Source organism: Blastocystis hominis, assembly GCF_000151665.1.
Source record: "Blastocystis hominis, Singapore isolate B (sub-type 7) whole genome shotgun sequence assembly, scaffold_0".
NCBI lineage: Eukaryota > Bigyra > Opalinata > Blastocystidae > Blastocystis > Blastocystis hominis.
The window spans coordinates 117659-143856 of record NW_013171815.1 but is presented as its reverse complement, the minus strand read 5'-3'; the positions used below and the strand labels follow the sequence as shown (position 1 = coordinate 143856).

The following is a 26198-nucleotide window of genomic DNA, read 5'->3' as shown; positions in this document are numbered from 1 at the left end:
AAGCGCAGACAACAAGTTGATCGAGACTAATGTGCGGTAGAACGGCTTGAATGGCTTCTAAACCTAGAGAGAGATAGAGAGAAATGAGTCGATGAATTACTTAATGTGTAGCGAAGGAGAGACCAGATGTATTTGGTGATTGCGGAGTCGCGCATATTGAACATTTTTAAAAGATAAACAATTCGAGCAGAGCAGAAAATATGATAAGCATTGACTACATGAAAAGGGAACGACCAACTCTACCGATAGGCTTGTCTTCGAACAGCATTGGAATTGAACCATCGAACCCGGCAAGACGAGCGACGATCTCGACTCCAAACTCCGTGGCGTATATCGGACTAGTGACTCACTGGAGAGTAGGAAAAGACAAACCTTCCGTGGATCACCACTATCTGGAGTTTGGGACAATAAATGTTGACTTCCCATAAACTATCGATTAAGAAAAAGGGTAGAACAAACTCCTGGTTACATGCTACCATGTTTTTAGAGTAGTCAATCGATAAAAAGGTTACTTCACAACATCGTCTAGATCCCAAGAAAACGAAATGCACAACCTGATGAGAGAGATAAACTCGGCATCTGACATAGTATTAAACTCAACTAAATAGAGAGTTTTCATTTGACGGCACAGCTTATCATAATTTGAAACAGATACAATATTTACTTCATTTACCACTTCCTTTGTTGTTCGACTAACGGGTTCAAATGAAGCAAACAAATCGCCTAAGCATTCATAACTCCTCTTTTCAATTACGTAGACTTAAAAATTTCGCAATATTTTGCAAAATATTCGGCTCTAGTTTATCCATTGGTCGAAAACAATTTCTCAGTAGCAAACTCTAAAATATGTGGTAACTGTGGAAACACAGGATGGAGGGATTGACAAGCTCTGCTGTGACTTTTTTCATTTTTGTATGTTTTCCACGATTCCCAGCAAAATGTGAGATAACGGTTTTTTTAAGCTTAATTCCTTCTTACTCTACGCATTTTTTGGATTTCTATTAGTATATTCGCGTGTGCGTTCTATTCCAAATGTGATTACGTGCGATTAATGGCTTTTTTATACATTGAAGAAGAATCATTCATTTCCCCGTTTCCCCTTTTGCCTTTCTCACCATTCCCATAGTTTTTTTCGGATTAAGTAAACGTAGTTGCGCAGGTAAGGTACGGAGTGATTTCTGGAGTATGCATTTAAACTAATCTGCAAGTATTATTGTTAGACTTGTAGATACTGATGAAATGCAAAAGAAGTGAGAGTATTATACTCATCTCTTTGTTTTGTGGGAGTTGAATCGGTTAGCTCTCAGATATACTAACATTTTCTAGGGTGTATTGTTGTTTGTTGTAAATGAACGTTTTCGTTAGTTTTGTTATTGCAATGATTGCTTAAGACCATTGGGTGAATACACACACACACACTATTGTTCGGGAATAGTAAGGTAAGGGGTCGAAAGAACCCCCTCAACTTGAGTTCAACAAACATAGGAAAATACCACCAACACAAGTTTTTGGAACCCAATGATAATAAAATACGAAATAAGGTTAACAGGAACAACGTATGCCATAGTTAGAGTAAAGCAATGATAGAAAAATGGTTTTCCAACTGTCCAACAAAACGGGGGTATCGAGTCTGCAAACCCAGGGTTATCGTGAGACATGCACACATTAAGATACCGCTCTGAGCCATCCGGATAATACCACGTTACAGGCGTCATGTAATGGCTCACAATATTCAGGATAACAAATAAGAGGACAGAAAGCACATAGCTCCAAATAGACAGAAGAGGTTGTTTCCAGAGTACAACGATTAGTCCAGGAAAGAACCAGAAATGATGATACGATGTAACCTTTTCAAAAGGAGTTGTCGTATTATCGAACATGAAAGGATAGGCATTGAGGGCAGGTCGCTTAAAACACGGATATGTCAGGAAGTCTATCCAGAAGGCAGCATGAGGAACAAAAAGAAGGCACATTGACTGTCCAATAAGGGAAGGAACTCTCCACAACACACCCACCGTTGTTAGCACAAGAGCAATATTGCAGAACCAGTAGAGATCATAGTACCCTCCGATTCCAAAGCATATGGACCTGTAGAGAGTGAGCATTAACCACCATCCAAAGCACAAAGCGGCATAGCAATAGCTAATCGTTGGGTACTTCCACTGCGTGTTTGGGTCATCGATCCAGTACTTGCAAACCAAAATGTCTGCAATGGTGAGAATGACAACCGGAATCGTCTCTAGCCAAAAAGGGCACGGTATGTCGTTCTTCTTAATAGGAGTCTCTTGATTTTTCTCTAAGTCGCTCATTTTTTGAACTTGTCAGTGTATATCAAATTTTGATATTTGCGTAGGAATATGAGTATTGTGTGTACTAAGTACCTGCAAGCCTCTAGATGGAATCCAACTGCATCGTCAAAGTATAAACAAACAGTTCCTATCAAAATCTCATACGATTTTTTCTTTTTTCTTCTGCACCTTCAGCATTTTCCCGTCGATATGAAACCCGTTCAAGCAGCTGATGGCCAGCTCGGAAGCCTCCACAGTCGCAAAGCTCACAAAGCCGAATCCTCGACTCTGATTGGTTTGTCGATCGCGATACACCTTATTTCAATCCTCTCCTGCACGCCTACCTTGGTGCTGAGCACAACGCCGTACTTGCAAAAGAGAGCGTAAAGGCCTTCTTCGGTCATGGACATTGGGAGATGATACACGAAGAGATTCGCTCCTGGGGGTCCTACGACTCAACCGAGGAGAGAGAAGGGTGCCTTCCACGTGACAGCCGAAGACATCGGAGACAAAATGGCAGTCAGGCGAGTTGGGAACAATGGGAAGAGACGGCTGGATTGAGTTTGGAATGGAGGTCGAGAGAGAGGGCTGTAAAGAGGGTTGTAAAGAGGGCTGCATAGAGGGTTGTAAAGAGGGCTGTAAAGAAGGCTGTAAAGAGGGCTGCATAGAGGGCTGCATAGAGGGCTGCATAGAGGGCTGCATAGAGGGCTGCATAGAGTTTTGTATGGGATAAGGAACAAAGGGGTAGGAAAAAAACGTGACAAAAGGAGATGATGAAATAGAGTAAGGGCTGTAGCAATAGGATGGAGTCGGCATAGAGTCCGAGGAAGCAGAGGCGGAATAAGGAGGGAGTACAGAGGATCTATACGAATAAAAAAGCAAAGCGAAAAAAAAACAGAGAAGGCGTGAAGGACATGGAACCTACAAAAGGGTTTGATACAACAGCAGTGGTAGAAGATGAGGAAGAGGATGAGGATTGGGGAGAACAGAGTTGAATTCCCGAGGACTTGGCTTCTTTCGGTTTGGAGAGTTGCTGACTTGACGAAGGGAAATCATCTTCATGAATGTCTTTGTTTGAAGAGCGATTAGATAATGAGTCTAATAGGAATTGACACAGAATAGGACGTACGAGTTGAAATTTGATGTGAATCAGGGTTATTGCTTGAGAATACAGATTTTGCTTCCAAAGCGCTTTGATACTCGCTGGCACGCTCCGCTACTCCTTTTCGACGGCGTTTTCCATACTGTTTCTTAGCAATTGTGATTTGAACAGGAATCGTCATCTACACTCCATATCGCCAAAAAAACAGCGCCTCACATTTTGATAGGTGATATTTCCGCCCAATTCGCGAATAAGTTTGCTCGCATCTTCATGAGAAGGAACAAAAACAAACGCGCTATCTAACCAATGAACCAATACAAAAAAATAAAAATACGCTTATGCTGTACAACCTGTCCGTCTTGAATAATACAAACCTTTTCAATTGGGCAATATGTAGATAACATTTTAATAATATCCTCCTCATGCAAAGACATCGGTAGACCGCTAACATGTAACTTAACAGGACGTCGAGAAGAAGACTGGAAGCCTTCTCTACCTACAGAAAAGGAATCTGAGGTAGAATTCATTTTGTTATAGTAGCTCAATTAGTAAACAATAGAGGCAATGATAGGCGGTGTTACAGACTATCTTTCAACGGACACTATCAATATTATAAAAATATTATGGAATCTCTTCGACTCTCACGCTCGATATTGAACCCTAGGTAATCAACTATTCGTAAAGTTTCTGTAGATAATAAAACGAAGAACAAGTTTACTGGACATCACAAGGATATGTTTTTGTTGACTTGATAATCAAAGATAATTTAATCACTGTACATGTGGATAACACATTTACCTATTTTTAAAGTAATATATTGTTGCTCAAATCCAACAACTGTTATTCAAACTAAATTGAAATGTTAACATGATGCAAAATACATAGTATTAGGAATATTGTAAATAGGCACAACTCACATTAACTCTCAAAACAAAGTATTGTGCAAATAGCAGGATCTGTCAATACGATGAGATATTTATTCATAATGTATATTATTTTATCCTCTTCTCGAGACTTTGTAACCTTCACGGTTGTTCTGTCTGGCCAGTTTCTTCTTCACTGAATATTGATAGTGGAACAATTTCTCTACCTCTCCGCTATGTTGTTTATGTGAACAAACAAAACTTCAATAAAAGGTAGAGTTCCTTACAAAACGGCAATTATTTAAATAGAGATATTTATATCTATGACAAAAATCCACTTCATGTCATTCAGTCCCATTTGTCAAAGAGATGATACTCCTATTGGATTGGGAATATGATCCTTATGTGGAATATATTACTCATTCCACACTCACATTGCTCGCACTTGGCGCAACACGAGAAATGCACAAAATAGTAAGCAACAATTCAATAAAAATTCGTTACTACGCTTGGAAATTGGGAAAAACAGGAATCGAAACTAGAACACGAGAAAACCGAGCGTATTCTTTATACACATGATGATTAGTGGAAACAAGGTAGTACCATCGAAATCCTGATTCTATTTAACAAACTCCGCCTCTCCGATTCTTTGAATTTCTTTTGGAGAAACGATCACAAATTAGCAGCAACAAAACTATTCAAGCTCAATTCAGACAGAACGAACAATAATCGATCTCATCAGGGTTACACAGTTCCATTCAACTATCCGAAATGATTAACCACTGTTGCAACTACAATAAGATGCAGGGAACCATATACAATGGTGGATTCACAAAGGAACGAAAACAGAGAGTTTGATAGATACTGAAAGAGTTACAAATAGAATAGAAGAGATAAAGTGCAAATGGTAGATAGGGCATTCTTTTTTTGAGGTTCAGTGTATTTTATCCATCTTCTCTGGAAACTATTGGAATCGAGAAGCTCTGTTCATTCCTACGTCATAACAACCTAATTTGAAGATGCCTCAGCGAAGGTATTACTGCGACTATTGTGGACGGTCATTTATTGATTCTAAGGAGAAAAGAGACGCGCATTTTCAATCTCAGCTTCATCAAAACAATGTGCGCATGTGGTACGAATCGAAGCGAGGTAAGGCTTGATTCTTTGCTATTTTGAATAGAAACGGCAGCTGCTGTTCAGCGTTCCAAGACTCAGCAAGTCTGCATGACTTTTAAAAAGAGTGGGTTTTGCCGACTAGGAAACAAATGTCCTTATCGCCACGTCGGGATCACGGACGATATTCGAGATGGTTTTAGCGTAATTCCAGGTATTCTTTTGCAGAGTGTGCCATCGTAGATGGAATGCTGGAGACCACCGTGCGCCCAATCGAGGATACGCCCTGGGTTCCTGTTGAAGCCAATCCAGACTGCACGCTGGCTGCAGCAGATGCACGAGAGACAAACAATGCGGAGGAAGGAAATCAAGAATCAGCCCCCCAAACATTCCGCGAACGATTTTTACCCTTGCGCGTGGATTTGCCACCTTCCCTTCTGCCTGTCCACTCAAGTGTTTTTGAAAGTGCACCGCCCGTCGAGTGGGGATGAATTGTTTGTTCGAAAATCCAAAATTAGATTGATTCCTGTTGTATGGAATCACTTCGTACCAATCCGGAATTACCGAGCATGGCTGAGACAAGAAATGCGATAAAAGATATTGATATTTGCTCCGATCCTGAGTATATAAAGAAGAAGGAATTTTTTGACCAACTAAAGATAAAATGTAAGCAACCGATTTGTGGGATAGAGTGATCCGTGTAGTGCAACTGAATTGCGCAGAGCTACAGGATAACGCTATGAAGGAAGCGAAAATTATTCGAGACAACCTTATTATCCTTATATCTCAACTATCTTCTCGTGTACAAAAGATGAAAGTGTGGTTTTGTGAGATTTGCAATCTAGGTTTCTGACTTTTGCAAAGAATTCGGATTTGAGCTAATCGATGGAAATTTAGCTCTCGTTGATGATGACTCCATGTACTCACGGGATTGGCGATTCACTTTAGTCCGGAACAAGGTCAGTATACGCATGTTTTTAAAACGGTACAGAGAAGGCATGTGATGGACCATCCTCCCGAGGTGAAGCCTGTAATTGTTTGGTTTGCAGTTGATGTATAGGTGTCTGCTCCAGAATGTTTATCTCAGTAAGTTTTCAGCAATAGTGGTAGTGTAACTTGTAGAATACAGATTTTGCGCAACCAAGGGAGTGTGGATACCTTTGTTCGTCTGACAAAGAACAGCAATTCATATGATTTAACAAAGTCGAAAACCGTGATTTTTTAAACTATTTTTGTAAGGATTAGGAGAGTTTAAGTACTGCGGAAAAAGTTCTGATTCGGGGAGAGATCACTTCTATTATGAAGATGCTAAGAGATGCGATGCCTTAAACGTTTGTAATATATAGTTCTGTATATAGTGTGCTGTTTGTTGACAATCTTCGTGTCTCTCATTTCTTATTTGTTTTGAGTATATGTAGGGATGTCGGAGTGCAATGGAGATCCTTTGTCTGGGGATATTTCGCAACTCTCTGACATTACTGAAGATAAGCAAGAGGATTCATTCTCTGTCAAAGTAGCCTAATTTGTATAGCTATCCACGTATAGTCCAATGATACAGAAATCATCGATTGCAATAGTGTTTTGAAGGAAAGCATTCTCTCGAAGGTGAATTCTCATTCTCTCTTTTGATTCGGAATAGACAGGAGGTTCGACTCTTTCTGAAGCTGAGACAATTCACTTATCCGATTTACACTTGTTTCAACCTTCTCAACAATCCATAGACTACTCCATGGACGACATTCCACGCATCGTGAGTCAGCACATCGTTGTTCTATGTAGTTTCAAGAAGGATCGATGACTCAATTACGCCAACCATCGATTGATTTTGAAATCGATACCTCGTCCTATGTTTCCAGTGCATCACTGCGATCCAGTGCTTCGAAAAAGTCATCCCTCCCTTCTATGGAGTCTATTGTACATAATTTTTGTTCGTGTTTTTTTGGCTAGATCGATTCGATTTACCAAAAGCTAAATAATGCAGTAGAAGAATCGAAGAAGCGTGCTCGTTCCTTGGAAATTGCCCTGCAAACTCCTCCTAGACCCAAAGTACGCAATCGCTCGAATGGTTCCTCGATAGAGAGTGCACGCAATGTGTTCTATTCTCGATTTGCCTCGCGCCAAGTCTTTTGAGCAGGAATCCAATTTTTGATTTCCTTTTCCACTTTTCTCTATGCGTTTTCTTTGTTGATATTCACTCTATATTTGATAATTGAATCGAAAGCAAATCATGTATTGCATGTCGTCCCATGGAAAACACATATGTATTGCGGTTCATGAGTTCCATGATTGTTGTTTCTCATATCTTATTATTCAAAGCGTCTTAGCGCAGTTGGGCTTGATTTTTGTGTATGCTAATCGTCTAGGAATGTTCTTGCAGAAGCGTTTTGAACGACAATTTGATTACACTGGAGATATTCCTATCCCAGTCTGTTTCAATAGTCGTAAGCCATCATATTACGTACACACAAAGCAGTGCATCCAGGAGTACGATTTATTCACTGGAGGCCTGATTTCGACCATTCCTTCTGGAGTACCTTCGAATCGAAGTGTAGTGCAGCTGCTTTCGTCCTTCTCGAAAAAGGGACAGGAATACGTTGTCGCTTGCCAAGATAACATTGCTCTCACTATTTACGATATGACTCGCCACCACTATGTGGCTACTACTGACGGAGTGGAAGAGTCTTTCTCCGGAGTGTTTGCTGCTACTCACGGAGGAATCAACCCATCTGGTTTTGCTTGTGGATACAACGCTCAAGAAATGGGAGTAGGAGGCAGTTTCTGCGGCTCACCGCTAGGGTTACTGCCTGACTGGTATGATGTCCGAGTACGACCTCTCTCAATCCAAAATTAAATACGATATTTACGTTACTGCTGCCGCTTGCTCCTATCGTGGCTGCACGCTAGCCGTGGGAACGAGCGACAGTCTGGTTCTGCTGTACCAGATCGGTAAGCGCGGATTCGGCGATGTTCCGGAAGATGAACAGGAGGAAGAGGACTACCGTAGTGATCGGGTCCGGATCGTAATGCATAGCCGAAGTGACGCTGGAGAAGGTTTTGGATATGCGTCGTGGATTGGAGGCGCGTGAAGATCGTCTGCACAGCGTGGAGGGCGAGGTGTACAACATCAATTGCATTTGCTGGCATCCCCAGATGAAGATCTTCGCCGTGGGCTGCAACGACAGCAGCATCGTCGTGTACTCGTGCCCTCTGGGTGCGTGGTGCTGCCGTCTGAACGCCTGTCCTTACGGAGACAACATCGTCTCGCTGTGCTTCCACCCCACCGAGCCGCTGCTGTTTGCGATTGTCACTGGCGACCAAGGCACGTATCTGACCATCTGGACGTAGGACCGCGGCCGGGGAATGAGCGCTAGATATGCTCCGCGAAAGGCCATGCGACTGTGCGAGCTGTACCGCATCAACGAGCTGATGGACGACCAACCGGCGTACGTCGTTCCGTCTCTGTCTTGCCACCCTCGAGAGAACTTGATCATGCTTTCTTTCCCCAACGGCCACGTCGTGGGTCTGTCTCTCTGGGATAAGTACACGCATCTGGGCCGAGGAATGACCTCCGCCTCGCCTCGCCAGGTCCCGTTCCGCGCGTTCTACGAGGGAACGACAGAGGAAACGCTCGCACCGCTGACGATGCCCTTGATCCACTTCTTCACGAACTACGAGCTGGAGCTGAAGGACCACAAGCCCTGTCCCAGCTTCGTGGTGAACTATCGAGGCATGCGTGAGCACTTCTCGCACTATCTGGTCGAGCTGCCTACGGTGGTGCGAGGCGCGGAGAAGGAAGCCATCGTCGTGCGATCGGATGGACTGCGTGTGAGCGAGGATGGAATGGATGTGGTGCTGTTCATGCGTCCCGAGGCTTCCGAGAAGCGTAGTGTACTGACGAGGCTGTGTGAGATGTAGCGCGTGTGAAGCAGCTGAATCCGATGGTGGATACGAACGCTCCTGATTTCGATCCGAACAACGATAATAACTACATGTACGTGCCGGACACCCAGGACGACAAGCGTCGATTCTTCATCTTCCTGCCTGCGCAGAAGGCGTACAAGATGATCAAGGAGTGGGAGGAGCGCGATACGGAGGAAGAGCCCACGGACGAGGAGCTCAGCCACTTCTACGGCAGCGTGATGTACAGCGAGATGCCCAAGGAAGAGCCTTGCCAGGATGTGCTGCCTCTGAACAACAGCTGGTAGGAGTGAGTGGAGAGGGTGAGAAATATAGCTATCTGATGGTGAACCAGGAAGGAAACCAGCTGGAGTATCGTACTTGCCAGCTGTCCAATCTGAAGACGCCCACGAGTCGGAAGGACAAGGAAGACAACGCGTACGAGCTGGTCTCGCAGACGATGCGCATGTGGAAGTTGACCTCGGTGGTTCGCAAGATCATGTACACGCCTCTGAAGAAGAAGGACGGCTCGGCTGTGGTGCAGTACGTGCTGGAAGACACCGACGGCACGCAGTGGCTCGTGTATTCGAAGAACAAGGAGGAGGGCAACACTTCCTACGTGCCGATGCAGAAATCGAAGGGTCTGCACTTCCACGCGGGCGAAGTGGTGTGCGAGACGGCCTGGCAGCAGATCGAGAAGGACGAGTGTCCCCTGCTGGCGATTCGAACGAACCAGGTAGGAACGAAGGACGGGTTGTGAGGGGCAGAGAGTGCTGATGGTGGATATGGACTACAACATCATTGCGAGCCGTCCTTCCATCGTGCTGATTGGAGGAACGGCGCGTATGACGACCTCCATGCAGTGGCTGGGCTACACGATCATGTACACGTGCTCGGACAACCGTCTCTACTACATGATGGCCGACGGCAAGGAGCGACCGATTGGCTCGCTGGATATCTACGCTACCGAGCCCATGCTGATGTCCGTGCTGCCCGATCGAGTGCTCTACGCTTGCAAGCACCGAGACCACCGTCTCACGCAGCTGCTGTCGCGCGCTCTGGTGCCGCTGGAGCCGCTGGTGATGGGACTGCTGAAGGCCCCCGAGGGCTACGTGGAGAACCGCGAGGAGCTGATGATGAGGATCATCAAGCAGTACGCGTACAAACCCGCGGAGGAGGATCCGACGGGTCCCAAGCCTGTGGGTCCCGGTTACAACGCTGGAGTGACGGGCGAGCTGATCCGAGAGCTTCGAAAGAAGGGCTATTTGGGCGTGGCTTACGCCATTGTGCGAAGTGGAGGCAACAAGGAGTTCCCCGATCACCCGCAAATCGCCCCCGAGATCAAGTCCGATCTTGCGATCTCGCTGCACCGCTTGGACGACGCCCTGCAGGAGCTGCTTCAGAACTCTCCCCAGCTGATGGTAGGCGCGATGGACGGCGTGTGTGCTGATTTCTGTAGGAGTATCTCCGATCCGCGGAGGATGGAAAGCCCTTCACGGCGCTGCTGCCTCATCCGCGATCCACGCTGGCCGAGCGTCTGCGGTCGCTGGCGTCGCTGGCCGCCATCTGCGGAGACTTCAACACGGCTCGCAAGTGTATGGATCTGTGCGGAGATGACTGGTCGCTGATGCAGCTGCTGAACATCGGAGGCGAGCAAACCTCCGCCCTGCTGCAGCAGCAGGCTTCGCGAGCCGATGGTCTGCGACCGGATATCAAGGAGGCCGCGGAGATTCTCTCTGGAAAGCTGCAGAAGAGCAAGAAGCGAGGCAATGACAGCATCGTCGCGCTGAGTCTGCCGCAGCGAATCCCCACGCTGCTGGTGGGCGGAAACGAGGCGCAGCTGCCCGTCTGGAAGCAGAAGCGAATTCCCAAGGTAGATTCGGAGGCCGGTGGGTGATGCGTAGGTGCCTGAGATCCCCAAGCCGGAGCCGTTGCCGTCCGTCTATCCGCTGCTGGAGATGAGCAACATCGCTGCCTGGGTGGGAGCGCGTCAGATCGTGGAGATCCAAGAGGAAGAGGGCGAGGCCGGTATGCGCGAGAGAAGGAAATGAGACGTAGAGGACGATCCTCGCTTCGGAGGCGCCGCTCTGATGGTGGGCAACGAAGGCGAAGATTCGGTGGTGTTGTACTTGCGAATGGAGAATCGTGACGACCCGAACCCCACGGTGGTGTACGATAACAGTAACCAGGCGAACAACATGACGATCAACGGTTCCGCGCACATTGAGCCCTGCGATGCGCCGATGGACAAGGGAGACGGCGACAAGGTGAGAACGCTGCAGCAGCTGGTGCTGGGCTGGAACAAGGACGGAAAGGAAGACCCGGGCACGCTGAGCACGCCGATTACCATGGAGCGCAACACGCTGCGTGTGGGTTACTTCCACCCCGATACGCAGCGTCGTTTCTTCACGCTGGAAATGTGGGTGAAGCGCGATCCTCGCAATGGATACATGGTTGGAGTCTGTGCGTGGAAAGTAATGCATAGCCTCTGATTTCGCGAGGACCTCCGCAGGACCGCATGTGGTCGTTCGGTTTGGAGAACGGATACGTGGTGTTCCAGACGACCACCGGAAAGATGTTCACGGACCAGTCGTGTGAGTGGAGGATGCGAGGGATGAGACGTAGTGGTGCCTGGAGAAACGTGGAAGCACATCGCAGCCACGATTGACTGCGTGAACAAGAAGGAGACGAAGGTGACTCTGTTCGTGGACGGAGTGAAGGTGAAAGAGAGCAAGATCGCGAGTCCTGAGCGCGAGCCTCTCGAAGAAAACGATCAGATCGTGATCGGAGGTCCGGGAACCTTCGCGCGCATCACGGAAGTCCGTTATTGGGCCTCGGCACGATCGGAGGATGAGATCCGCGACTTCTACAAGAACTATCTGGACTTGGCTGAGACGAAGGGCAAGATGAAGGGCATGGTGATTCGTGACGCGGGTACTGGAGAAGGATTTGCACGACGTCGTGGCCGCAAGGCGAAGGAAGAGGAGGAGAAGCGAAAGGAAGAGGAGGAAGCGAAGAAGAAGGCCGAGGAGGAGGCGAAGAAGGCTGAAGAGGAGGCGAAGAAGGCCGAGGAAGAGGAGGCGATGAAGATCGAAGTGGAAGTGGGCGATCAGTTCGAGGACGCTGAAGGCGAAGAGGAAGAAGTGAAGAAGGAGCTGAAGCCTGTGATTCGCATTCCGATTCGTCGTCGTTCGAACAAGGAGGAGGATCCAGAGGCCCGCAAGGCGCGTCTGGAGCGTCAGGAGGCGAGAAGAAAGGAGCGTGCTGCGAAGGAAGCGGAGCGCATGGCTCGTCTGCAAGAAAAGAAGAGAATCGCGGAGGAACAGAAGAGAGCCGAGATGGAGAAGCGAGCTGCGGAGGAGGCGCTCGCGGCTGCCAAGGAGGAAGCCAGCAAGCCGATCATGGTGGATGTGTCGGTAGTGGAAGAGAAGCCGGCTGCAGAAGCTCCGGCAGAAGTCGTGGAAGAGAAGCCGGCCGAAGTGGTGAAGATTGAAAAGCCGCTGAATGTGGATGAAGAGATTGCTGCTACTGCTGCCGCTGTCGCGGTGGTTGCGGAGGAAGAGAAGCCTGCGCCTGTGGAGGTCGCTGAAAGCCCCGTGCCTGCGCCTGTGGAGGAAGAGGAGCCTGAGCCTGTGCCTGTGCCTGTGCCTGTGGAGGAAGAGAAGCCTGTGCCTGTGGAGGTCGTCCAAAGCCCCGTGCCTGTGGAAGAGGTCAAGCCTGAGCCTGAGCCTGAAATTGTTCCTGTGTCTGTGGAGGAGAAGAAGGCCGAGGAAACTCCCAAGGAAGAGGAAGAGGAAGAGGAAGAGGAGGAAGGAGCCAAGGCGGAAGGAAAGAAGCGAGGCCGTGGTCGTCGCGGTCGTAAGGGCAAGGAAGAAGAGCCCAAGAAGGAGGAGGAGAAGAAAGAGGAAGGAGAAGGCAAAGAGGAGGGTAAGAAGAAGGAGAAGGCCGGAAAGAAGGCGAAGAAGGAGGCGGGTGAAGAAGGCAAGAAGAAGGGCAAGAAGGGTAAGAAGGCTGGAAAGAAGGAGAAGGAGGAGAAGGCGAAGGCCGATGTTGCAGATGATGACTTCGGTGACTTCGACGATGTCCCGGCGCCTGTGCCTGTGAAGAAGGAGGAGACGCCCAAGGAGGCGATTGGCGACGAAGACTTTGACTTTGACGAGGAGGAGCCAGCGCCGAAGCCTGCTCCGAAGAAGGCGGAGGAGAAGAAGCCTGTGGAGGAAGAGGACTTCGACTTCGATGAGGAGGAGAAGACGCCTATGGAGGTTTCTGAGAGCCCGGTGCCTGTCGAGGAGGCTAAGCCTGCTGAAGAGGAGAAGCCTGAGCCTGAGCCTGTTGAAGAGGTCAAACCTGCCGAAGAGGAGGTTAAGCCCGTTGAGGAGGCCAAGCCCGTTGAGGAGGCCAAGCCTGAACCTGAGCCTGAACCTGTTGAGGAAGTCAAGCCTGTCGAAGAGGAGAAGCCTGAGCCTGAACCTGAGCCTGAACCTGAACCTATCGAAGAGAAGAAGCCTGTCGAAGAGGAGAAGCCTGAGCCTGTCCCTGAACCTGTCGAGGAGGCTAAGCTCGCTGAGGAGCCTGTGCCTGTCGAAGAGGAGAAGAAACCTGCTAAAGAGGAGGAGAAGCCCGAGAAGGCTGGAGGTCGCCGTGGTCGTCGTGGTCGTAAGGGCAAGGAAGAAGAGCCCAAGAAGGAGGAGGAGGAGAAGCCTGCTGAGAAGGAAGGCAAGAAGAAGGCCGGAAAGAAGGAGAAGGCTGGAAAGAAGGGTAAGAAGGCCGGTAAGAAGGAAAAGGAGGAGCCCAAGAAGGAGGCTATTGCCGAGGAAGACTTTGACTTCGATGAGGAAGAAGAGCCTAAGCCCAAGAAGGAAGAGCCTGAGCCCAAGAAGGAAGAGGAGGAGAAGAAGCCCGAGCCTAAAGAACCCGAGGAGGAAGACTTTGACTTCGATGAAGAAGAGCCCAAGAAGGAAGAACCCAAGAAGGAGGAGGAGGAGAAGAAGCCCGAGCCTAAAGAAGTTGAAGAGGAAGACTTTGACTTCGATGAGGAAGAAGAGCCTAAGCCCAAGAAGGAGGAGCCTAAAGAAGTTGAAAGCGAAGAGCCTGAGCCTAAGAAGGAAGAGCCTGAGCCCAAGAAGGAGGAGCCTGAAAGCGAAGACTTCGAGGAGGAGGAAGAGGAGAAGAAGAAGCCTGCTCCAAAGAAGGAGGAGCCCAAGGAAGCGGTCAGCGAGGACTTCGAGGAAGAGGAGGAGGAAAAGCCCAAGAAGAAGCCTGCCGCAAAGAAGGAAGAGCCCGAGCCGAAGGAAGCCGAAAGCGAGGACTTCGAGGAGGAGGAGGAGCCGAAGAAGTCGCGTGGCAAGGCCCCCGTGCGCTCGGTGATGCCGACCGAGTCCCCGGAGATCTCCGAGGAGGAGCCGCAGCCGAAGCCTCGCGCGAAGGAGGAAGCGCCCAAGCGCACCGTCAAAGTCCCCGAAGAGGAGGAGGAGGAAGAGGAACTGCCCGCCGAGCGCCCCGTGGTGCGCAACCGCAGCAATCGTCCGCGCGCGACGCCGAGCGAGGAGCCAAAGAAGCACCACCACAAGAGTCCGGAGGGTCGCAGCCACCGCAAACATCACGAGCACCGCGAGCACCACGGCCATCACAAACACCGCGACCGTCGCAGCGAGCGTCCCGTGGAGTCGCCCGAGGACGAGGAAGCGATGCTCGGAAACTTTGGCCTGGACAAGAAGGAGGAGAAGGAGGCGATCGCGAGTTCTTCCTCGGAGGACGACGTGCCTACCTACACTTTCGGCGCGCCCATCTCCCGGATTTCGCGCTCGCCGACACCGGTCCGCCGAGCGACGGTCACGGCGCCGAATCGCCGGTTCGTGCCGTCGTCGCAGAAGGTGCAGCAGATCGACGAGGACGACGACCTGGAGATCACGGGCACGCTGTCGAAGCTGGGCATGCGGTCCTTCGCTGGCACGACGCGCGCGGGAATGGGAGCAGGCGCGGGACCGTCGGCTGGAACGGCAGCGATTCGATCGACGACGCCGTAGGAAATATAAGGGAAAGGAGTGAGGGGTAGGACACGAACCTTCGTGAAGCCTTTCGGAGCCGACCGCAGCACGCCGTTCTCGCGCTATGGAGCTGCAAACAAGAGTCGAAATGCCGCCATGGTGGATTCGGACGATGACAACAATCCACCGATGTTCGGACAGGCGAGATTCGGAGCCAACCGAGGAGGCTTCTCGCGATCGAAGTCGCCGATTCGACCGCAGATGGGCCGCCATGTGGACGATGACGAGGAGGAGTGGACGCGAAGCCCGATCCGAAAGTAAAGAGTCGCTGTGTTGATGTGTTGCGAGTGTTTGATGGAACAAAGAAGGGAGGATTACTTAATCTTTGGCAAGGGTCTCTTGGTAAAGTTACGATATATGGGAGGAATGTTGATGATCGACGCCATCGACGCCATCGACTCGTAGCGCGACACCAGCGTGGAGTACAGCGAGTCCACGTTCGCTTCGCGCTGCGTCGCGACAGCGGACTGCACCGGCTCAATAGGAGGCGGCGCGAAGACTGGCGGCAAGTCTCTTCGCCGAAAACTGCCCACCCCGAGATGCGTCTGCAGACACTGAATGCTGTCTCGATTGGATGGTCGCGAGGGGAAGTAGAGAAAAAACTGCCCCTTCTTCCTCTCGGGACAGCCCACCGCATCCCTTGACGCAGATCCATACTGGGAAGGGTTCGATGGAGACGCTTTCAACGCCTTTGGCGGGATTGATGAGTTGTTCAATGAGTTCGGAGAATTCGGAGGGTTCGGAAGATTCATTGACTCACTTCCGCCCCGCTTCATTTCGCCCAGTTTCCTCTTTTCTCCCATCGGTTGTCCGTTCGCCGCCATCGGCGGGACGGAGGGCATCATTGCGGGGGACTGCATAGAAGAAGCAGGCGAGGAAGCGAGAAACGGACGCATCGATCCCTGCATCTGCCCCTGCATCTGCCCCTGCATCTGCCCCTGCATCGAAGCAGAAGGCGGGACGGACAGGAATTGGAAGCAGGAAGAAGGCATCAATGAGGGAGGCATGTTATACATATTCGAATCGTTCACACCGAGCATCGAAAAGGGTGGGAAACAAGACGTGGGAGGCATTGACAACAATGGAAAAGGAGGACACAGAAAGTAATTGTAAGCAGGCTTCATGGTAGGCGATTTCGGAAGCGTTGGCTCCGCTGGAAGCTGCGGAGGCGTCGAAGGAGGCGTCGAAGGCGACGCCGTTGAATGAGGGAGCGATGAATGAGGATTGGATCCCGGACCCGAACCAGATTCTGCCGAGGGAAGCGGCTGGAGCGATTCTGGCTCCGAGTGAGGAGATTTGAAAGAGGAAGATTCACCAAATTCGTGAGGATTTCGATCCTCTGTCGAAGAGAGAGGATTGGTTGAGGAGGAGGATTCGTTCTCTCCGACGACTCGATTCTTTTTGATGTCCATCGCCTCCTTTTTGACAATGATTTCCTTCTTTTCCTTCTGGTTGATGGCTATGGGCTTTTCAGACGCTTTCGCTCTCGTCCTGTCGATGGAATTTCGACTTTCGCCTCCCTTCGAATGCTCCTCATTCATCGACTTTTCCTTTGTTTTGTTCTCCAATGATTCGCCATTTCGCACACTTTCGGATTCTTTTCCATCATACACTTCGCCCACCACATCAACAAATTTGTAGATGATTCGTTCTTCCTTCACCACTTTCGTACAGGCAGCCAAATCTCTGTGCAGAGAAAACCCGCACGTCGGAATCAAATCCTCATAACCAAAATAATCAAACACTCTCGATTCGAGAGTCTGATACTTTTCAGCCAATTTCAACGCATGTTCATTCATTTCGGATGAGTCTAAAGTCGATTTTCGATCGTTTTTCAAGGAGGATTCTTTCTTCCCAACCAAACTAGGATACGTTTTAGGGTTATAATAATAGATGGGAAGAGGTTCCATCGAATCCGCTCGAAAAGGAAAGTCAATATATTTCCGTTCAATATGAACTTTGTATTGCCAATGATCCACTTTGTCTCTTGATTTGATGCTCTCGAACTTCACAACAATCGGTTCTTTATGAACAACTGGTTCAGGAAATGAGTTCGAATCCAAAGGCTTTGGTTTGGGCTGAATAGGGAGAAAATCAATCCTGTCGTACATTCGATCTCGATCCCTATTTGGTCGATTGATTCTAGCACGCTCTATACAATTAAAAATTCACATCAAAATCACTTTCAACAAAATTTCCAGGATTCAGTTCATTTGCACGAAGAAAAGAGGAATTCGTTCCATTCACCATTAAATTGTTTAGCTGCCTTCCCTGATGACTAGATATTCATATTCCAAATGATTGCCATACATTCGAGTATAATTTGAAGAAAAATCATTCTTGTGAACATAACTGTTATTCTGTGTATTATTAGTATTTTCGTTTATCATTCTTTGAACAATTACTCTATTTCTTGGAGCTACACAAAGTGAGAAATCGAAAAACCCAATAATCACTTACAACGCGATATGGCGGATTTATTGGCAATTTCATCATTGTACATAGGAGCTTTATCGATTCTATGTACAGATAATACAGTACTACAATATGAGCCACAACTTCGCTACCCTACTCATTCATCTCAAATCAGTGCACCAGTGATCCTTTCAGATTAATAGATGCACAACCCGCCTAATTTCTAGTTTGAAACAAAATAATTGTGGCTATCCTATAAGGTACTTCAATGCTAGGTATTATAAGAACGAAGTGTGTAGATATGGGTTTTGTGTGTTTCGACTGAAAACAATCATTGTCAGTTGTCAATCAGTGTGTAACGATGTTATGGAAAAACGTATTTTATGATACCAGATAAGTATGGTTTGATTTAACGAATGATTCTGGCATGAATCCTTTCATGCCAAAAATCAAGGGTATTCCTTTTTCTGGTTCTACTTTTGTATCGTTATTTTTGTGACAGAATTATCATAATTTGGACGTATATGGTGTGTGTGTGATGTGAAACATGGTTATTCTTATGTCTATTATTTGAAATAGTGGTCATTTTTTTTGTTTGGGTATTTCGACACCTATGGATGCCATCATAACAATTTTTATTCAATTTGTTTGACTAATTAATTACAAGGTAGTAGAAGCTTACGATCATTCATTGTTTTCTCATTATTCTATGAAAGGTGATTTGAACGAAGACAACAACTATTTTAAACGAGATCAACTATTGAATGAACCTCTATAAACAAACCCTCCTCTTCTCACCATGAATTCATTCTTTTCAACATGTTCATGTTTTTGGAAGGTTGATAGAGGAATGATATTGGATTGATCCATTTGGATAACACCAATAAAAAATGAGTCGAATATGCCCTTCAGAAAGAGTATTTATATTACCTCAGGTCATATCTTCGAAACAAATAGACATATTGGCATCTACCAGCAGCCTCGTGAATTGGTTGGTGATATCCGCCAAAGCATCCGAGTGAATCGATACGATCAAACACACTCAAACAGAGAAATTGTAATCATTCATGGCTCTATGCTTTTTCTTATCACAGTCACTCTATCAAACTTTAATCATTTTAGGTCTCTTCACTTCACTTCTCCTCACCTTTTCTGCCTGTTCAGTCAATCCTATAACACAGCATTTTCGTTTTTCAACAAGCTATAGCAAATATATATATTTCAAAGTATTCATCCCGAAACGAAGCAAAATCAAAAAGACAAAAAGTACGAATTTACCATACAAAACACAGTAATTTTATAGAAAAGGATAGCTAACAGCCAACATAGACTTATCCAGCAATGAACGAGGTAAAATAGCTAGATTCTTTAATAAGCAATTATGTATTGTATAGACAGAGAAAGTACATCAGTGCATTCTCTATCGATGTACAAGAATGGAAGAATGCCGGAAAAACAACTTTTTGTTGTTTGAAATTACTGGAACATTAATAATCATGAATAACTAAACAGTTAGATGCGTTGATTTTCCTATGTTTTCATTATTTTGTTTAGTCGAAAAGAATGGTTCAATTGCATGGCTTATTCCGAACGTGAGGGTAGTTGGTATCATTCACAAATAGTGAGGTGATGGGAAGAAATATTGGCAAGTTGGTTCCCACATCGAAGCGCATGATTAAATGGGGTTTCATTATTAATATGAAGAAGGTAGAGGTCGTTTTGAAGCATTCTACCGTTTCTGGAAAGCGTTTAATTCGTGTGAATGAGGTCGTAATCCACGAGTCTAGAGGTGTACGTGTTATATTTTTGACTGATTGGTAGTTGTTGAAGACATCGTTCTCAACGTCTTTTACCGTGGATAACTATTTGATGGAAATCAGTTTTGTCAAGGAAAACGGAGATTATATCTATGGTAATTTTTATTTTTGAGGTGTAATTTCCAGATCTCTTCGTCGATGGCATTCCCTACATGAACTTGATTAGTTTGTTCGATTTGGACGAAGAAGATCGTCTCTGCATTGAGCGAGGCGAGATTCCCAAGAAGAAGAAGAAGCATCATAAGACTTCTCGTCCTGCTGAAGTGCTTTCTGAAGGTTCTGAAGATGAGGACGACAATGTGGAGTTCGAGGCTCCCATTGAGCGTCGTATGCTGAACCGAAAGCATCGTAACTACCTGTCTTCGCAGGGCTTCGGCATGATGTCCGAAGATGACATGAGCCAGCGCCACATGTTCGACCATGTGGACGAGAAGCTGTCTGCGATGCATGTGGACAAGCCGGAAGAAGCGGAGGTGGATGTGAGCGATGTCGATAATGACTGGGAGGAAGAGGCGGCGCGAAGCCGACTGAAGGATCTCAGCAAGAAGCTTGTGGTCCCTGAGAGACAGAAGAAGGTGAAGGTCTTTAAGCCCAAGTATAAGAAAATGAACGGAGAGGTCTATGGCCAGCTTAAGTAAGCTGTTTTTGCCGGATTTCGCCTGGCTTAGTTGCTGATAGCTTGAGATTTGTTTGTTCAAGACAGTGGAGAGCGAGGAGAAATGCTTTCATTTTCTGAAAAAACTACAGCTAAACAAATTGAGTACCCTCTTGGTTCATTAGCCAGCAATAGGAGTATCAGCACTTTTCAACATGTATCAGCATTCTTTTTTTTTATAATAATTCTATTAAATTCACAAGGAAAAACATTGCAAAACACTTTTTGAATTGGCATTCTTCAAACTTTGGAAGATACTTACTCAGAAGCATGGACACCGATTCAGAATCAACGCAAGATGATTTTATGCCGGTTTTACTGCAGTGGAGTTCCTGAGTGTAGATCAATGATATCATGGAGGAGGCGAATGAAAAGGAGCAAGATAATTCGAATGACACCTCTCTTTTCGGCCCTTCTATGGATACCTTCATCAAGACACGAAGAAAGGGGAGGAAGAAAAGAAGCACTACAAAACCACGAGGTCTACCAATATTAATGTGTTGATTAGTAGTATCCAAGCTCCCTGATCAAGTTCAGCGAATATATGATGAAGCAATGCGCTGCTATATTAATTTGGACTATGATAAAGTGCTAATTCGGATTTTATTAGAATATAGGCAAAACTCTTGTTGAGCGAGGTGACTAAGAATGTTCCGGAGTATCCTGATATCTATGTAAACTATTTGACAGATAGTTTACGAATAGAATGTTCTTGGGCTGATTTACGAAGCAGAGCAGAATATCACGAAAGCGTGTGACTGTTACTTTATCGAAGCTGAAATTGTGAAAAAGGATCCAGCAAAATGGGAGGTGGTGTACGAAATGAGCGTCAAGCTCAATCTTCACAAACGTCAAATCTACTGTTTGTCTCGGATCATTCACTTGGATCCATCGAACCCAATTTACTACGAGAAGCGATACCAGCTCTATATGGAAGAGAACCAGCAGAATCGAGCGACCTCCGATTTGCTTTCGTTCTGCCGCTTAACGCACGATTTGGACCATTACATCAGCCAATTGTACACGCTGTGCACTGCAAATCATCGACAGCCCGAGCTATTAGCGTTTTTCGAAGAGAACTATTCGGCGATGATTCAAGAATTAAGTCCGATTTTTGGAATTCCAAATGACGAGCAGAAAATCGATACGAACGCTACTCGGGTCTGGAAATGCTGAACCAAAACGACGCAGCAACGCCGCTCATGCCCCTCCTGCACTCCTTCGCAGTCCTGTCCCAATTGTAGCGGAATAAGGGTCCATCGAATCTAGATTTGTGGACAAAAAGGAATATTCGAAGGCGATCCGCCTCATCGACCAAGTGAACTCGATCTGCTCGATCTCGCTGCCTTTGGAGATGGCCGTGATTTACTCTGTGAGTTTGCTGTACACCGGCCGCACGGACGACGCGTTGGAAATCATCGACTCTCTCCAGATCGCGGAGAACTTCAGCGAGGAAGTCGCCAGTGCCGCGTTCACGCTGGCTTCGGCGCTGATCGACTGCCATTTAATCGAGCAGGGCGCGGTGTTGTCGGATCTGCTGCTCACGCTTCCATCGAATTCGGACGCCGCGACGTTCGAGCTGGCCTATCGCTACAGCCAGGCGCGCAACGACTCCGACCGATGCATCGAATATCTCACGAAGGCGCTGGAGTTTCTCCCGGAAGGGTCCAGCGAGAAGCGGCAGGAATTGGCGCTGGCGCTGTCGCAGCTGTACGACGAGAAGGGAGAATTGCTGCGTTCCGTGGAGGTCACGAACAAGTACATCACGAAAACGCGCCATTTTGTGGGGAAACCGAGAAACCTCGAGCGTAGGGAAAGACCAAACAGAGCGGGAATCGAACCGAGTCGCGCGCGTTAGCCGCGATTCTTCTCGATTCGCTCCACCAAGTCCCCGCCATCGACGTGGATCCAAACCCGATCAACGCGGCCCGTGAAATCGTGCGCGTCGTCGATCCGCTTCTCCGCACCATGTGCATGATCGGTTCGACGTTTCCACGTTTCTCCATTTAGAGGTTCCTGCGCAGTACTACGATTCCATTCAGCCCGCGCAGGAAATCGTCGAACTCGCTGCCGTGCTCGATATCCCCGCGGTTCTCGGACAAATCATGCTGTTTTTCTTGGTGTGGAACTGCACGCGCGTACATCCCCGCGGCTTTTTCGTGAGCTGTAGGCGCACTGTTTGCTGCAGGGGCTTCACTATGCGGCTGCCTATCTCAATGTGATCCGCACGGTTTTCCGCGTTTTGATTGGCGCACGAGTTTTTTGTAGTTCGCCACGCCAGCGTTCCAAAACACGCTTTTGCTCCTCTGCATGACGGTTTCTTCGCAGGATCCGCGGATTGCCGCCGATGCGCTTCGTGGAATCGTGGTAACCGCCGCCTCCACCGACCAGAAACTCCAATTCTTGGTTTGCCGCGGGAAATCGGAAAGACCGATGGATTCGTTGCTGAGTTCGCCTCCGCCGCCGAATGACAAGGATATCCGCGAAACGTCGGTGGGTCAGCGCATCAGTGTAACTCCCGGGTTCGAGTTCGTGGTGTGCGAGCTGTCGATTTCGTACGTGACGTCGGTGGTTTCGCTGCTTCTCCCGCGGGTAAACTACTCGTTTTCGACGAACCTGTTTAAGCAGCTGCAGCGGCAATCGACGCAGAAGTTGGGATGGAAGAGAGGTGTGAAGTAGCGTGTACTCGCAGATTTTGCTGGGGCAGATCGCGCTGTACCGCAATCCGACGTCGTGCAGACCGTTTTTCGAGTCGCTGGAAAGCGTGCTGCTGGAGGATCCGCTGCTTCTGCTGAGCGTTGGCGCCTCGGAGCTGACGCACAGCAATAATCGATCGAACTTGTTTGTTTGAGCTCTCTCTTTGACACACAGTGAGAAGCGCGAAACGCTTCTTCGAGCCTTTACAGAGCTGCAGAATTATGCGAAAAATCGACAAAAACAAATCGAATCGCTCGGTGTGAAGAGCGTTTCGCAATATCCGCAGAGTCCCGACGAGCCTCAGGACTTCTACACGCGGTCCATAACCTTGCCGAAAGAGTTGTATCGAATGGAAGTGTTGTTTAATCTGGGACGGGCGTTTCATCAGGTGAGGAGCTGATGGGGAGTGTTAGATAGATGGGGCTGTTCCATATCGCTGCTATGTATTACTGGGCGGTGCTGAGGGAGTCAGAGGAAGCTGGACCGATTCCGGGGTCATTGAAAAGAGTTTGGCAGATGTATTCTCCTGAAAAGGCTGCGGCGTACAATCTGTGCATTCTGCTGAGTGGATCGGGGTCGAAGGCGATGGCTTTTCGGATCCGCAGGAAATATCTGTGTTTTGAATAGTTGCAACAGTGTTTGTTGAATGAAAGGATCGCTCACTTTTTTTCGTTGAGTGTTTTATTCTTGCCGATGGGTCTTCCTTTGTTAGTAGGATCGCTACTGATAGCCTTTGGGCCTTCATCCATCTTTTACGTGACCACGGTGTCCAGACGACCCTATCTTTTGGTAGTCAGTCTGTTCGGGTATGGCTCGGTGATTCCGTGAGTGATGATTTAGATTCCTGTGGAGTATGTTATCATTTGTGTTAAGCGGGGCAATATTCTCAATATGGAATATTTGGAGTGTAACACGCAAGATTTCAGTCCCACTCGTAGACTCCTCCACTTCCGGTTTCCATGGTTCTGTCGATACTTTTTTTTGAGCTGTTGCGCCCGTTTGTCTATAAGTTTATGAATTTTTCATGCAAAAAGTTGAACGAAGTGGATATTCCTCTCTCCATTACAGCTCCTACGGAGCTTTTCAAGCTCTCTGTCTGTAGGTTTAGCTATGGTTGATGGTTATCTTTGTAGGCGCCGGTATGGGCACTGGACTGCTCACCGTGTTCAGCATGTACGATTTACAGTTGGGTGCTATTCATTAGTGCGCTGGTTCCTCTCACGTCTGCTGGATATGCAGCAGACTACTATATGCCCCAATGCAACTGCATGTCCTTGTATGTAGTGATAGCGATTGAGAGTTTGTGCGTGATGCCACTGCATGTTCTGTGGACGTACCTCACTCTGCGAGCGTATTCATCGAAGTACTGGCCTACCGCGATTGTCGTGTGCATTCTTCATCTTCTCCAGGGCTGTGTGGTAGGTGAAGAATAAAATCTGGATTGATAGACCCTGCTCAACCAGGTGTCTTCGGGCTGCATCTACGCGGTGGTAATCCTGGTGGTTCTGGCGTTGGCCGCGATTTTGGTTCTGAGCAAGCTGGTGGCCAATTCGTGCCAGTTGATGTTTCCTCCGAAGAAGGCAGTGAAGGAGGGGAAGGAGGAGCGATAAGAGAGTGAGAGCCAAGGCGTGCTGGGGTTGGCATGTGTGTTCGATTGCTGCTTAGTCCTAATGCTTGTTTGTTTGTTTGTTTGTTTGTTTGATTGATTGATTCCTTGCTTGTTTCCGAACAAAAAGCGAACACAAAAGTCTCCAAAGACTTCATAAAACAAATCTTCACCCTAAAATATACACGTTCATTTGTTAGAATTGCTAATTAGAATAGAAGGCTCCGAAGAACCGCCGCCGCACAACTCGGGCAGCTTCGATAAAATGTGTTTCCCTGTCTTGCTATCCGCGAGATCCTTCGCATAAGGCTCGATCGCCTGCTTCAGTCGCCCTCTCTGATCGGCATTGCTCAGCACGAGAGCCTTTTGAATCACATAGTTCGCGTACTACGCGAATGAACGAACAGATTGGCGCCTACAGGATCGAGCAACATGGAGCGAAGGTCCGAAGCGTTCACGATCTCGTTGATAATCGAATCGCGCGTGGCTTCGTCGCCTCGATTGAGACTCTTCTCGACGACATTGCTGCTGCATTTCTCCTTGGAGAGTTCCTCCACATGTGTGAGAACGCAGCGGCAGAACCGCAGCGACTCGCTCGGCCGCGCGTTTTCGATTAGGTACTACGATAAATGGAGAAGAGAATCCGAACTTGGATGACGTAGTTCGCGTAGCGATCGCGCATGAGATCGAGCGCGTGCGCCTCGATGGTGTCGAACAGGCGGTCGGCGCTCTCTCCCGACGCGATCTCGATGCATTTCTGAATGATCGAGCAGCCGTACATCTCCTTGCTGATCTACTCTCAACGCCTCGGCGCGGCTCTACCTCGATGCAATGGTCCACCACTTCGTCGAGCAATCGCTGGCGCAGCTCGGCGGCCATGCTCTTCAGACAGCACTTAATCACGTGGTTCCCGTTCACATCGGCACAGAGCTCGACGACGAAGGGACACAAACCGTCCAGGATGCGGTTGACCATGTCGGGAAGGCGGCAGAGCTGGGAGGTGAGGAGTGAAACGAGGGGGTACATGAATCAGCTTCTGCACACAACGCGTTCCATGCACGTCTTTCGAGGCTTCGCGAAGCTGGCTCTGCACCATGACGAGCTACACTCTCCAGCGAAGAGCAAGACTTACGAGTTGTCGCCGCTGCTGATCGCTGCTCATCTCCAGAATCTTCTGGAAGAGATAGTTTCCGAACTGGTTGGTCATCAGTAGTCCGATCCGCTCGCCCATCTCTTCGTACAGCACATCCACCAGCGACGTTCCCTCCTGGTCCAGCGCTAACTGCAGATGTCTGCGATGGAACCCGCTCGCCACTCCTACCTGCATCCGTTCTGCTGCAGAGCCATCGTCAGAAGCTCGCCTCGGTTGGCTTCGATCTCGTGGCGGAGCGACGCGAGCGAAGGCGGTTCGGCTTCCCGCTCCGCGCCTCCGTCCTCCTTCGAAGCCTTGCGATGCTTTCGCGAGTGCGGCCGCTCGCTTCCCGCGCGATCCGAGCAATCCGAGCGATCCGAGCGATCCGAGCGATCGGGACGGTCCAGACGATCCAGACGATCCAGACGGTCCAGACGGTCCAGACGGTCCATTCGGATGGGACGCATCATTGGATCGGGTCGTCTGGACCGGTCCGATCGCTCGGATCGCTCGGGCTTGTCCAGCTTATCGGGCTTGTCGGGCTTGTCCAGTTTGTCGGATCGTTC

General features: G+C 48.3%; 10 protein-coding genes; 7 read left to right on the top strand and 3 right to left on the bottom strand.

The window, feature by feature from the left end:
• Positions 1–1472: 1472 nt before the first annotated feature.
• Positions 1473–2309, bottom strand: GSBLH_T00006007001 (uncharacterized protein; the record flags this gene model as incomplete). The annotated part of the gene is made up of 1 exon (XM_013038163.1): positions 1473–2309. The coding sequence occupies one exon, from the start codon at positions 2307–2309 to the stop codon at positions 1473–1475; it is 837 nt and encodes a 278-aa protein (XP_012893617.1).
• Positions 2310–2439: 130 nt separating this feature from the next.
• On the bottom strand, positions 2440–2906 carry GSBLH_T00000031001 (uncharacterized protein; the record flags this gene model as incomplete). The annotated part of the gene is made up of 2 exons (XM_013038162.1): positions 2440–2603; positions 2633–2906. 2 exons carry the CDS (start codon positions 2904–2906, stop codon positions 2440–2442), a joined length of 438 nt encoding a protein of 145 aa, XP_012893616.1.
• Positions 2907–4622: 1716 nt separating this feature from the next.
• Positions 4623–5853, top strand: GSBLH_T00000030001 (uncharacterized protein; the record flags this gene model as incomplete). XM_013038161.1 has 1 exon in its annotated part: positions 4623–5853. The coding sequence occupies one exon, from the start codon at positions 4623–4625 to the stop codon at positions 4830–4832; it is 210 nt and encodes a 69-aa protein (XP_012893615.1). The 3' UTR covers positions 4833–5853.
• Positions 5854–7593: 1740 nt separating this feature from the next.
• On the top strand, positions 7594–8452 carry GSBLH_T00000029001 (uncharacterized protein; the record flags this gene model as incomplete). Its single annotated transcript, XM_013038160.1, has 2 exons — positions 7594–8130; positions 8162–8452. 2 exons carry the CDS (start codon positions 7594–7596, stop codon positions 8450–8452), a joined length of 828 nt encoding a protein of 275 aa, XP_012893614.1.
• A 4095-nt stretch (positions 8453–12547) lies between these two features.
• On the top strand, positions 12548–15594 carry GSBLH_T00000028001 (uncharacterized protein; the record flags this gene model as incomplete). XM_013038159.1 has 1 exon in its annotated part: positions 12548–15594. The coding sequence occupies one exon, from the start codon at positions 12548–12550 to the stop codon at positions 15287–15289; it is 2742 nt and encodes a 913-aa protein (XP_012893613.1). The 3' UTR covers positions 15290–15594.
• A 4100-nt stretch (positions 15595–19694) lies between these two features.
• GSBLH_T00000027001 (uncharacterized protein) lies at positions 19695–20225 on the top strand (the record flags this gene model as incomplete). XM_013038158.1 has 1 exon in its annotated part: positions 19695–20225. One exon carries the CDS (start codon positions 19695–19697, stop codon positions 20178–20180), a length of 486 nt encoding a protein of 161 aa, XP_012893612.1. The 3' UTR covers positions 20181–20225.
• A 326-nt stretch (positions 20226–20551) lies between these two features.
• Positions 20552–21373, top strand: GSBLH_T00006006001 (uncharacterized protein; the record flags this gene model as incomplete). Its single annotated transcript, XM_013038157.1, has 4 exons — positions 20552–20678; positions 20709–20785; positions 20815–20871; positions 20903–21373. 4 exons carry the CDS (start codon positions 20552–20554, stop codon positions 21371–21373), a joined length of 732 nt encoding a protein of 243 aa, XP_012893611.1.
• A 26-nt stretch (positions 21374–21399) lies between these two features.
• Positions 21400–23521, top strand: GSBLH_T00006005001 (uncharacterized protein; the record flags this gene model as incomplete). The annotated part of the gene is made up of 9 exons (XM_013038156.1): positions 21400–21437; positions 21467–22005; positions 22056–22178; positions 22208–22335; positions 22368–22427; positions 22466–22872; positions 22937–23038; positions 23069–23282; positions 23312–23521. The coding sequence occupies 9 exons, from the start codon at positions 21400–21402 to the stop codon at positions 23519–23521; spliced, it is 1821 nt and encodes a 606-aa protein (XP_012893610.1).
• A 51-nt stretch (positions 23522–23572) lies between these two features.
• On the top strand, positions 23573–24569 carry GSBLH_T00000026001 (uncharacterized protein). XM_013038155.1 has 6 exons: positions 23573–23700; positions 23735–23801; positions 23833–23992; positions 24028–24067; positions 24099–24312; positions 24343–24569. The coding sequence occupies exons 1-6, from the start codon at positions 23588–23590 to the stop codon at positions 24502–24504; spliced, it is 756 nt and encodes a 251-aa protein (XP_012893609.1). The 5' UTR covers positions 23573–23587; the 3' UTR covers positions 24505–24569.
• Positions 24570–24689: 120 nt separating this feature from the next.
• GSBLH_T00000025001 (uncharacterized protein) lies at positions 24690–25827 on the bottom strand (the record flags this gene model as incomplete). Its single annotated transcript, XM_013038154.1, has 6 exons — positions 24690–24887; positions 24920–25120; positions 25150–25293; positions 25323–25493; positions 25525–25602; positions 25633–25827. The coding sequence occupies 6 exons, from the start codon at positions 25825–25827 to the stop codon at positions 24690–24692; spliced, it is 987 nt and encodes a 328-aa protein (XP_012893608.1).
• Between the last annotated feature and the right edge of the window lie 371 nt (positions 25828–26198).

Coding starts and splice junctions, on each gene's coding strand:
- GSBLH_T00000026001 (XM_013038155.1), top strand. CDS start 23,588: ATGGGTCTTCCTTTGTTAGTAGGATCGCTACTGATAGCCTTTGGGCCT. Junction 23,701..23,734: donor TTGGTAGTCAGTCTGTTCGG/GTATGGCTCGGT, acceptor GTGATGATTTAG/ATTCCTGTGGAGTATGTTAT. Junction 24,313..24,342: donor ATCTTCTCCAGGGCTGTGTG/GTAGGTGAAGAA, acceptor CTGGATTGATAG/ACCCTGCTCAACCAGGTGTC.